The sequence below is a fragment of the Schistocerca piceifrons genome, chromosome 1, assembly GCF_021461385.2.
Source record: "Schistocerca piceifrons isolate TAMUIC-IGC-003096 chromosome 1, iqSchPice1.1, whole genome shotgun sequence".
NCBI lineage: Eukaryota > Metazoa > Arthropoda > Insecta > Orthoptera > Acrididae > Schistocerca > Schistocerca piceifrons.
The window spans coordinates 737,413,899-737,426,453 of NC_060138.1; the positions used below are offsets into that span (position 1 = coordinate 737,413,899).

At 36.9% G+C, this 12,555-nt stretch overlaps 1 protein-coding gene across 4 annotated transcripts in view; it reads right to left on the reverse strand.

Annotated features, from left to right (window-relative positions):
- The window catches only part of LOC124711518 (ATP-binding cassette sub-family C member 5-like), a 538,718-nt gene that overhangs the window by 130,201 nt on the left and 395,962 nt on the right, over nucleotides 1-12,555 (reverse strand). For all 4 annotated transcript variants that reach the window (XM_047241664.1, XM_047241655.1, XM_047241649.1 and 1 more), the window contains 3 exons: nucleotides 2,954-3,107; nucleotides 2,729-2,857; nucleotides 1,071-1,162 (listed from right to left, as the gene is read on the reverse strand). In XM_047241664.1, the coding sequence (XP_047097620.1) occupies nucleotides 1,071-1,162; nucleotides 2,729-2,857; nucleotides 2,954-3,107 (375 nt within the window). The remainder of the gene's footprint in view (nucleotides 1-1,070; nucleotides 1,163-2,728; nucleotides 2,858-2,953; nucleotides 3,108-12,555) is intronic.

The following is a 12,555-nucleotide window of genomic DNA, read 5'->3' on the forward strand; positions in this document are numbered from 1 at the left end:
GCCGATACCCCAGGAGCAACAGTGTCCCTAATTTGCTGGGAAGTGGCGGTGCGGTCCCCTACGGCACTGCGTAGGATCCTACGGTCTTGGCGTGCATCCGTGCATCGCTGCGGTCCGGTCCCAGGTCGACGGGCACGTGCACCTTCCGCCGACCACTGGCGACAACATCGATGTACTGTGGAGACCTCACGCCCCACGTGTTGAGCAATTCGGCGGTACGTCCACCCGGCCTCCCGCATGCCCACTATACGCCATCGCTCAAAGTCCGTCAACTGCACATACGGTTCACGTCCACGCTGTCGCGGCATGCTACCAGTGTTAAAGACTGCGATGGAGCTCCGTATGCCACGGCAAACTGGCTGACACTGACGGCGGCGGTGCACAAATGCTGCGCAGCTAGCGCCATTCGACGGCCAACACCACGGTTCCTGGTGTGTCCGCTGTGCCGTGCGTGTGATCATCGCTTGTACAGCCCTCTCGCAGTGTCCGGAGCAAGTATGGTGGGTCTGACACACCGGTGTCAATGTGTTCTTTTTTCCATTTCCAGGAGTGTATTTTTCACCACCCCCTCCCACCTTTGTTACATACAATGCACTTAGCTTCTCACTCTTATTAATTTGTGCACAATATTTTAGTAGTAATCTCTATCTTGCATATTACCCTGTCTTCCACCTTTAAGCTCTCAGGTTTTCAAATGTCATCTGACGTAGTCCCCAACAATTAGTCTTTCCTTCTCATCCCGTATGGTATGTCTCCCCAGACCCACAGTTCTGGGTGACTTTCGCGAAATCTACCTCTTTTTCTAGACCTCTCCAGACCTTTTCCTTCATCCTTACCCTTCAACCCTTCTGTCTGAAGAGGGAGCCACTAGCTCTGACAGCCTGCCAATCACAGCAATCTTTTATGTGTGTGTTCTGCCTCTGCTTGGTGAGTAGATTTTTTTATCTATCCAATTAAACAAAATTATTTAAAAAGGTAGACAACATACGGTACTGCAGTGAATGTTGATGTTGATGACTAAGAAGTCTAAATTTATATGTATAAAAAATGAAAGCTGCATCTCAGTATACCTGCTAAACTATCAATTCTGACAGCAAGCCATCTCATGGAAACCATGCTCAGGAAAGAACATGTTGAATTTTCATCAAAAAGTTGGACAAATCTGTAAAATTAACAAAAATATTTAAAAAATACATTTATTATTGTCAAAATATCTGTAATAACTGTATGTTATGAAATAACTGTGTGTTATCAAATAAAAGCTGCAGTTAGGTTCCTACGTTTCATCAGAACATACATACATTTACTCCACCCTAGGTTATGGAATGTATATTGCCATTTAAAATTTTATTATGTCTAACACATGGTGCATCTATATGCTATTGACAAAAGTTTTATGATGTACTAAATTCAATAATTTAAGTTTAATGGTTAATGATTAGCATTAGTAGCACTTATTCCAAGAAAGTTAACTTTAAAGAAATTAAGTGAAAAAGATGTAAAGTTTGACCACTATACATGCATAGTTGCACTTACAATGAGCAGTTAAATCATTGTCAATACTGTTTCAAATTATTGTATGATAACTATAAATAATTTGGTGTAATTGCATCTAACATAAAACTAGACACACATGAATTTATTAAAAATTAATGGGGAAGCCAGACTCAATCTGCTGACAATATGAGAACACAAACCACACATAGGTTCTTTGAGTCCACTGGAAAGCTTTTCGTATTCAGAACTGTAGACAACAGGAGGAAGACAGGCGGCAGTGTGTAGTTTCTCATCAGCAACAAGTGCAGTGAAGAACAGTATGAAATTCCAGACCCTTTTACACTGTCATATGTATTGAGCCCAAAGGGCAAATTTTGATATTGTATTTCAATAGCTGGATACATTAAGTTTAATGCTTTTCAGGAATAGTACGTGAAGTGTGGAGAATAGGTTTTATGCTATCTTTATAAATTCATAGCTTATTGTCTTTACCTGTAGATCAGTATTACTTCTATACCTACATATGTACTCTACAAGTCACTGTTCAGTGCAAGGTGGAAGGCTATTCTGTTGCCAAATATACTCTCAATAGATAACATTGGCAGAGGGGAATACTACCTGAAGTATATGACTCGACTCATATTGTTCTGATTCTTTGGAATGAGCAAATGAAGGGAATGTGGTGTGTGTGTGTGTGTGTGTGTGTGTGTGTGTGTGTGTGTGTGTTTGTTTTGTACTAGCATCAAGAGTCAATATGCAGGGAACCATTTTTCAATGTTATACTCCTGTGCCAGCAAATTTGGGATTAAACTGAACAGATCTGCTATGAAAACTTCTGACATGATCCATGAGACTTCCAAGGTCAAATCCTTGCCAAGAATACATGTTTTTGAATATGAAAAAATTTTTGAAAAATATGAGAAGATGTCAAAGCAGTATACAGGATTTTCAACATCCACTTAAATCAATGGGAATGTGATAAATGTTGAGTGTTTGATAGCACAAGATGCAAATTTAGTAAACTCTTTTCTTTCTCATTTTTAGATTGATATCATTGGTTTAGTGACAGTTCATTTATCACAGTTTGAATATCTTTTATTTTCTAGGAGTTAACTGGTAAATACAAGAAATTGTCAATATCCGAAGTGAAACAATGTTTCTGGCAAATACATGTCATTAAATTCTTATGTATATTCTTAAATGAGCACTTCTTGACTCCTTTCTTACTCACTTAGAAATAAATATGCCTTCTTTTGCAAATGCATGTATTGTGCTTAAACCACTAACAGTTGAGCCAATAGCACTGAGAACTGGTGACCGCGTAACTGCATCTAAGCGTTTGATATCACGAATGGCAGACCTTAAAAACACAAAAATTAAATTATCAATGTTTACAAAACATTAATTCTATGCAATGTATGACAATTCTAGGTATATAGTTTCACAGCATACTCACCTGAATATCTTACTTATCAAATGGTAGACTACACCCAATACAATAACTGCCACGAAAAACCATGGAAAGACAACACATATAAACAGGATTGCAAAAACAACTAGAAGTATATTCTGCATGATAGTTTCCACAGTGATAGGCAAACGAACATCAACTGTAAAGAAAGAAAACTATGAAATGTATGTACAATTAAAATAAAACCTTAAAAATTTTTTAAATGATTTTCATTAGTGCAAATACTTTATCAGTATAGAAGACACATCTATAGATTTTTAATTTTTAGAAAAAGCTTAAAGAATTTATAAAGTTCATTAGGTGCAGAAGTACTAATAATATGATTTTAATATAGAAAAGAAGATCATTTTCAGCACTTCCAAACATGCCTTTCAAAGGGCAACAATATACTTAATTTATGTGGTTTTATTATGTGGCCAGACCTTCCATGCAGTCTAATAGTTAATGGGACCTTTAGTACAAAACAGCTGTTTTACAAATTACCGTTAGTAACACCGCTATCTATTCCACTGAGTGATAACAGGCAGTAAGCATTCACAAATTTATATTTTGAAGTATTTAGAATATTTATGTTTCAATATATTCATGCAGGTATGCATTTCTTCGTTCCATGTGAATTTAATGGGATTTGTGACAATGTAATATCATCTTCTTCACAGAAGGTGACCTTTGCAGTATCAGACAACTCAGTCTGTTTTGTGACGGCATATGACAGTGACAAGCTGGCAGCAGCATTTGCAAAATATCCTTTGGTCTCAATTGTAAAAATAAAAAATGAAATAATATCTATTTACTGTAAACCAATCAACTAATGCAAGGTAAAAGAAATGTTAGAATTTATCTGTCTGTCAAAAGATACAATTCATGCTTGTATAATATTGAAGTCGGCCATTTGTAACATCAATTATCTCTAAAGAGAAGAAGAAATTGTGAATGAATATGAGTTTGTTTCCAAAAGGATTTTAGAACATAGTTTTATTATTTTGAATAAATTTATTTATTTTACAAAACTGAAGTTATAATGTTGAAGTTGAAGATGTAGCAAGAGAGAAAGAAATTTATGTTAACTTAGAGGTTTGGAATTTTATGAGATTAAAAACCAAAAAAAAATTATTTACAAATTTCTGTAGAAACAAATGGCAACTGTTCTGACTGACTTATTAATGAAATATTACTACTACAGGAGGAAGTTTGTCTTTCTGGGAAATCCTCTGTGTCAATGATAAAAACAAAATGTGCAAATTTAAAAAAAAGACTTACCACCAGTAATTCTTAAAGTATTAAAGACAAGCTATGTCAGAGAGGAATTATTTCATGTTATTGGCTTTTCCCACAATTTATACCGGTGGAGTCTATTATGTACACACAGTTCTACAGAATACATAAAAGAGAAACAGAATATTCATCTCATCAGTGAAAATTGATAATTTGGCTCCCTGGTAAAGGATAATCTTAGAGAAGAAAAGAAAACAAATCAAGTGGGACACAAACTGGCTTTGAATAAAAATGTTTGTGAATTTACAAATAAATAAATAAATAAATGAAATCAGTACAAAGAGGATGGAATGCAAATTCCATATGGATATACAGGGGAAGCCTCACATCGAATGAAATTAATTTTGATTGATTTTTCAGGTTGATTTTGCTGACAAACAAGCAGACACCACTGTTATGGATGCCATATCATCATCTACGCCTTCTGCATGGAGGGAAAAACATCACCATCACTGTCACTGTAGAACGGCTATTTTTGGGCAGCTACTACATCTACTTCTGCTGTCAACAAGGAGATCCACCATACAATGATACAGAAAATGGTGATTTGATTTCAGAATAGCATTATAGCAAAATGTTATAGTGCTGTGGTGGTAGTTAATGATGAGTGATATTGTACACAACATTTTAGAAACAGTGGTGAACAGTAAATGAACAGAATAAATGTAAAACTGAATTATTATAATAAAATCTAATCTAAACATACACTGTGCAATCCACTGTGAAGTGTATAGCAGAAAGTACTTAGTATTGTACAACATATTAGGGTTTTTGTCTGTGTTCCACTTGCATACATAGTGCAGTAAGAATATGTAAGAGTTGACCAATGCACCCTCCTACCACCACATGCAACACCCCTGTAACTGGTAAAACATATGCTATCAAGAGGAGAATCACCTGTGAAGCTACATATGTCATATACCAGCTGTTATGTAAACATTCTTGGGTCTTCTACATTGGTATGACTACTATTAAGTTATCAGAAATGATGAACGGGCATAGTCAGAGGGTGTATACTGGCAACATGCAATATTCTGTGGTAGAGTACACTCTCAACATGACAGTAGAGATCTCACTGCCTCAAAATGACAGTAGAGATCTCGCTGTCTGTTTCACCACACATACCATCTAGATTCCCAATCCTTACACCAGTTTCTCAGAACTTTGTTTGCAGGTGGGAATTGGCTTTATGTCTATACCTACACAGATACTCTGCAAGCCACCACAAGCTGCATGGCGGAGGGTACCATGTACCACTACTTGTCATTTTTCCTCCTGTTCCACTCGCAAATACAGTGAGGGGAAAAATGACTGCCTGTACGCCTCCATATGAGTCCTAATGTCTCATAGCTTATCTTCATGGTACTTATGCGCAATGAATGTTGGCAGGAGCAGAATTGTTCAGCAGTCAGCTTAAAATGCTGGTTCTCTAAATTTTCTTAGTAGTGTTTCCTGAAAAGAAAACTGCTTTAACTCCACAGATTCCTATTTGAGTTCCCGAAGCATCTCCGTAACACGTTTTGTTCAAACCTACCAGTAATGTTAAAGCAGCAAAGAGGAAGTCGGGTGTTAGCTCCGTGTGCTACAATTATTTTCTGTATATATATATATATATATATATATATATATATATATATATATATATATATATATATATATATATATATATATATATATATATATATATATGATATCAATATAATGGAAGGAAACATTCCACGTGGGAAAAATTATATATAAAAACAAAGATGAGGTGACTTACCGAACAAAAGCGCTGGCAGGTCGATAGACACACAAACAAACACAAACATACACACAAAATTCAAGCTTTCGCAACAAACTGTTGCCTCATCAGGAAAGAGGGAAGTGGGTCTTCCCCTCTCCTTCCCTCTTTCCTGATGAGGCAACAGTTTGTTGCGAAAGCTTGAATTTTGTGTGTATGTTTGTGTTTGTTTGTGTGTCTATCGACCTGCCAGCGCTTTTGTTCGGTAAGTCACCTCATCTTTGTTTTTATATATATATATATATATATATATATATATATATATATATATATATATATAATGGAAGGAAACATTCCACGTGGGAAAAATTATATATAAATACAAAGATGAGGTGACTTACCGAACAAAAACGCTGGCAGGTCGATAGACACACAAACAAACACAAACATACACACAAAATTCAAGCTTTCGCAACAAATTGTTGCCTCATCAGGAAAGAGGGAATTTTTTGTTTGCGGAGGGAATGTAAATAAAACTTAATGGGGTCATTGTGGGGGTGTTGTGAGGGTGACATGGTATTAGAAGGTGGAAAGTGTTACATGAGGTGAAATGAAAATGAAAATAAAAATATATGGGGAGAGATAAAGGTGAACCGGAAAGAAACAGGAGATCTGGAATGAAAAAAGGCGAAAAGGTGTTGGTTACAGCTGGGCTATGTTGGACTTGGGTTGGTAGATAACGATGTGCATAAAGATTAGGTGGTTGTTGCCGCCAAAACACGTTAAAGGACGCAGAAATTCGGGAAAATTTCGAAAAAACTGCGTGTAGTATATTAAAAGGAGTGGTATTGTGGTGGCAGATTATGAAAATGAGACTAACAATTGTCTGACGAAGAAATAATCGCGTTAAAACCTGTGGGAAGCGGCTAAAAATGATCAGTGGTGTGGGAAAAACGGAGATGGAAATAAAGCGAAAGTTATTAGAACTGGCCGAAATGGTTGTTTAAAAGGTGAAAGGAGCTGTTTGTGAACTAGAAAACGGTGGATATTATAGCGGCGGTAGTGCTGAAAGCGGCAAAAAATTTTTTTGGTTATGGTTTGGAAGTGGGTTACGTATTATTGAGTATATATATAGGCGGGATAAAATAGTATAGCAGATTACGGTAAAAAGGAGAAGGTGAATTCAAAGTGAAACCAAAGTGAAACTACTGGCAAAAACAGAAAGAGGAAAATAAGACGACAGAAAAGATTTCGAAATGCAACAGTGACAATAACAAACGTAATTGTTGGATTCAAATTAATGATATCAATATAATAGAAGGAAACATTCCACGTGGGAAAAATTATATATAAATACAAAGATGAGGTGACTTACCGAACAAAAACGCTGGCAGGTCGATAGACACACAAACAAACACAAACATACACACAAAATTCAAGCTTTCGCCTCATCAGGCAACAATTTGTTGCGAAAGCTTGAATTTTGTGTGTATGTTTGTGTTTGTTTGTGTGTCTATCGACCTGCCAGCGTTTTTGTTCGGTAAGTCACCTCATCTTTGTATTTATATATAATTTTTCCCACGTGGAATGTTTCCTTCCATTATATTGATATCATTAATTTGAATCCAACAATTACGTTTGTTATTGTCACTGTTGCATTTCGAAATCTTTTCTGTCGTCTTATTTTCCTCTTTCTGTTTTTGCCAGTAGTTTCACTTTGGTTTCACTTTGAATTCACCTTCTCCTTTTTACCGTAATCTGCTATACTATTTTATCCCGCCTATATATATACTCAATAATACGTAACCCACTTCCAAACCATAACCAAAAAAATTTTTTGCCGCTTTCAGCACTACCGCCGCTATAATATCCACCGTTTTCTAGTTCACAAACAGCTCCTTTCACCTTTTAAACAACCATTTCGGCCAGTTCTAATAACTTTCGCTTTATTTCCATCTCCGTTTTTCCCACACCACTGATCATTTTTAGCCGCTTCCCACAGGTTTTAACGCGATTATTTCTTCGTCAGACAATTGTTAGTCTCATTTTCATAATCTGCCACCACAATACCACTCCTTTTAATATACTACACGCAGTTTTTTCGAAATTTTCCCGAATTTCTGCGTCCTTTAACGTGTTTTGGCGGCAACAACCACCTAATCTTTATGCACATCGTTATCTACCAACCCAAGTCCAACATAGCCCAGCTGTAACCAACACCTTTTCGCCTTTTTTCATTCCAGATCTCCTGTTTCTTTCCGGTTCACCTTTATCTCTCCCCATATATTTTTATTTTCATTTTCATTTCACCTCATGTAACACTTTCCACCTTCTAATACCATGTCACCCTCACAACACCCCCACAATGACCCCATTAAGTTTTATTTACATTCCCTCCGCAAACAAAAAAAATTCCCTCTTTCCTGATGAGGCAACAATTTGTTGCGAAAGCTTGAATTTTGTGTGTATGTTTGTGTGTCTATCGACCTGCCAGCGTTTTTGTTCGGTAAGTCACCTCATCTTTGTATGTATGTATGTATGTATGTATATATATATATATATATATATATATATATATATATATATATGCTGTATCATTAATTTATTATTCCGTGTCTTATTCATAAAATATTATAGTTCACAAACTACCCTCATGATACTTAACTGCAAAAGGAATAGGGATACAACTTCCTCAAATCCTGCCCTGAAATGAGATCCATCCTTCATGAAATCCTCCCCACTCTACCAAGAGTGTCTTTCCGCCATCCACCTAACCTTCGTAACCTCTTAGTTCATCCCATGAAATCCCCAAACCACCTTCCCTACCCACTGGCTCCTACCCTTGTAACCGCCCCCGGTGTAAAACCTGTCCCATGCACCCTCCCACCACCACCTACTCCAGTCCTGTAACCCGGAAGGTGTACACGATCAAAGGCAGAGCCACATGTGAAAGCACCCACGTGATCTACCAACTGACCTGCCTACACTGTGACGCATTCTATGTGGGAATGACCAGCAACAAACTGTCCATTCGCATGAATGTGTGGATGGATATGTGTGTGTGTGCGAGTGTATACCCGTCCTTTTTTCCCCCTAAGGTAAGTCTTTCCGCTCCCGGGATTGGAATGTCTCCTTACCCTCTCCCTTAAAACCCACATCCTTTCGTCTTTCCCTCTCCTTCCCTCTTTCCTGATGAGGCAACAGATTGTTGCAAAAGCTTGAATTTTGTGTGTATGTTTGTGTTTGTTTGTGTGTCTGTCGACCTGCCAGCTATCTGTTGCCTCATCAGGAAAGAGGGAAGGAGAGGGAAAGACGAAAGGATGTGGGTTTTAAGGGAGAGGGTAAGGAGACATTCCAATCCCGGGAGCGGAAAGACTTACCTTATGGGGAAAAAAGGACGGGTATACACTCGCACACACACACATATCCATCCACACATTCATGCGAGAGTGTACTCTACCACAGAATATTGCATGTTGCCAGTATACACCCTCTGACTATGCCCGTTCATCATTTCTGATAACTTAATAGTAGTCATACCAATGTAGAAGACCCAAGAATGTTTACATAACAGCTGGTATATGACATATGTAGCTTCACAGGTGATTCTCCCCTTGATAGCATATGTTTTACCAGTTACAGGGGTGTTGCATGTGGTGGTAGGAGGGTGCATTGGTCAACTCTTACATATTCTTACTGCACTATGTATGCAAGTGGAACACAGACAAAAACCCTAATATGTTGTACAATATATGTCTGCTTGTGTCTGTATGTGTGGATGGATATGTGCGTGTGTGCGAGTGTATACCTGTCCTTTTTTCCCCCTAAGGTAAGTCTTTCTGCTCCCGGGATTGGAATGACTCCTTACCCTCTCCCTTAAAACCCACTTCCTTTCGTCTTCCCCTCTCCTTCCCTCTTTCCTGATGAGGCAACAGTTTGTTGCGAAAGCTTGAATTTTGTGTGTATGTTTGTGTTTGTTTGTGTGTCTATCGACCTGCCAGCGCTTTTGTTCGGTAAGTCACCTCATCTTTGTTTTTATATATAATTTTTCCCACGTGGAATGTTTCCTTCCATTATATATATATATATATATATAAAACAAAGATGATGTGACTTACCAAATGAAAGTGCTGGCAGGTCGACAGACACACAAACAAACACAAACATACACACAAAATTATTATATATATATAAATCCTAGTTGTTGGGCTCAGAGGAGATCATTCCGTTCAAGACAATTCATTACGTTTGAGCTGAGAATATGTTCTATGATTCTACAACAGATGAATGTCAATGAGTTGGATCCTAGTTTTGTAGATTACTTCTGTTACCATACTTGTAGATTGGTGTTGCCTGTGATGTCTTTCAATACTGGATGTCAATGGATGTAGGGTACACTGTGGGTAAAGTGGCAGATATCTCGACTAAAAATTCAGTACAGCATTTGACAGGAATTCTATCAGGCTCTGAAGATTTGTTTAATTTTAGTGATTTCAGTTGCTTTTAAACACTGATAACATAAATGTCTACATCACTCATCCTTGCTGCAGTGTGAGAATTAAACTGTGGCATTATTTGCATATCTTCCTTTGTAAAGGGACATTTGAAAACAAAGTTCAGCACTTCTGCTTTTGCTTTCCCACCCTCAATTTTGCTGCTGGTGCCATCCAGGAGTGTCTGTATTCCTAGTTTGGTGTCTGTGAGAGCCTTTACATTCCTTTCAGTTTGGTGAGAAATCTTCCAGTAAGATTATTTACACTAGTTACACAGGCTTCACATATTACTCTCTTGACAGTGAAATGCATTTTATTCAGCACTTTCCTCTCCATAGCCCTATGCTTTGTTTTACAACTATATGAGTACTTAATAATTAGAGTATGTTTAACACATCAGTAAACAGGTATTTAAATTACCAGTCAAAATTGATGTAGAACTTTTATGAATGTTTTATGAACTAAACAGATAATGCTAAGGATTTAAAAAACAACAATAAACCTTTGTCTTGTCTAACTGAAAGTGTAGATCAAATATAACTGATCAAATAATGTGGACAAGCTCCTAATTCGAACTGATACCTATGAGTCTCAAGGAAAAAAAATCGATTACAAAGAAACATAAAACTAATAAAAGAAGAACTACATAAAAACCTAATGAAATTTAAATAAAATTAAAATCTGAGGAGAGAAATTTATGATAACATAGACATAGCAAGAAAAGAATTTGTTGAATCTGTATATAAAGTCAGAAAAAAGCAAAAAATATTTTCAATGATGCCTCTTGTGGGCAAAGTTTCTAGATAAACTTGTTAGTGACAGACATTGAACAAAACTGTTTATTATAACAATGGCCAGATATGTCCAGGAGAAAATAATTGGGTGAGTATCATCTAAGGTTAGTTCCATAGTAAGTTACTCAGAACTATTGAATATTTTTAAATGTAATGAGGGAAGATGAGTGAATATGATCCAGTGGAAATGAGGCTCAAAGAGAAGGGGGCAACCAGAAATATGAATCTTCTCTCAAAAGTAGTGATAAAGGGATGGAAAGAACAATATTAACAAATTCTGTAGATTTCAAGGGTACTGCTTTCGTAAAAACAATGATCATCCTGTTAGGAGTGACAACACTGAAAACATTGTTAGTCAAGAATAAAACTCCCAGGGATTAAAGTACTGACTCTGAATCAGAGGACACACACACTACCTTTACAAAGCAGGTTGCCAGTACTTTCATTTTTTATTCAGTCTGTTACCCCCTTGAATTGCTACTGGTCCGGTGCTTCCTTGCACATGATCTTCAATTTAAAAACAAAATAGACAAATTCCTGCATCTTCCTTTCCATGAGTGATCCATTCCATTTTTATGCCTTTCTCAAGTTATTCTGTAGCCCTTAGTCCCACTAGCAATACCCTCCTACAGTTTTTTTCAGTGTATGGCTGTATAGGATACTGGATCTCCTGATGGCTTACACTAACAATTTCATTGTCTCTTATGTGAACTTACCATTTTATTTTCCTTGATTCACGGGGTTGAATACATATGCTCTGATTCACTGCCTTTACTCACATCTAAAACTACTGACTATTTCTTCTCATTTATGTTTCTGTTAATTAATTTCCAGGATTCTGGAAGACATGATGTCAGCAGCACTATGGTTTACTACATTATGCAATAAACTGAAGAGATTCATCCAAGTTGCAAATATTAATTTTATTAATTATTTCATGACTAGTTTCAAGCCTAAGCTTATTATCAAATCATCCACTAAGGTATGAAATAACATCCATTAGGACAACCACATGCCTATTCAATCCAGTTGAACTCATCTTGTAAATTAGTGCAGGTTTGAACTTCATTCACCAGGCAACTTCATTCACCAGGCAACTTCATTCACTAGGCAGTTCAGACCTTATTAATTTGCAAGATGTGTTTAGCTGGAATGGATACAAATGTGGCAGTCATAATGGATATTACTGCATAGCTTAATGGATGGTTTGATAATGCGCTTAGACTCAAAACTAATCATGAAGTAATAAAGAAAATTAGTATTACAACTTGGATGGTTCTCTGCAATTTATTGCATAATTTG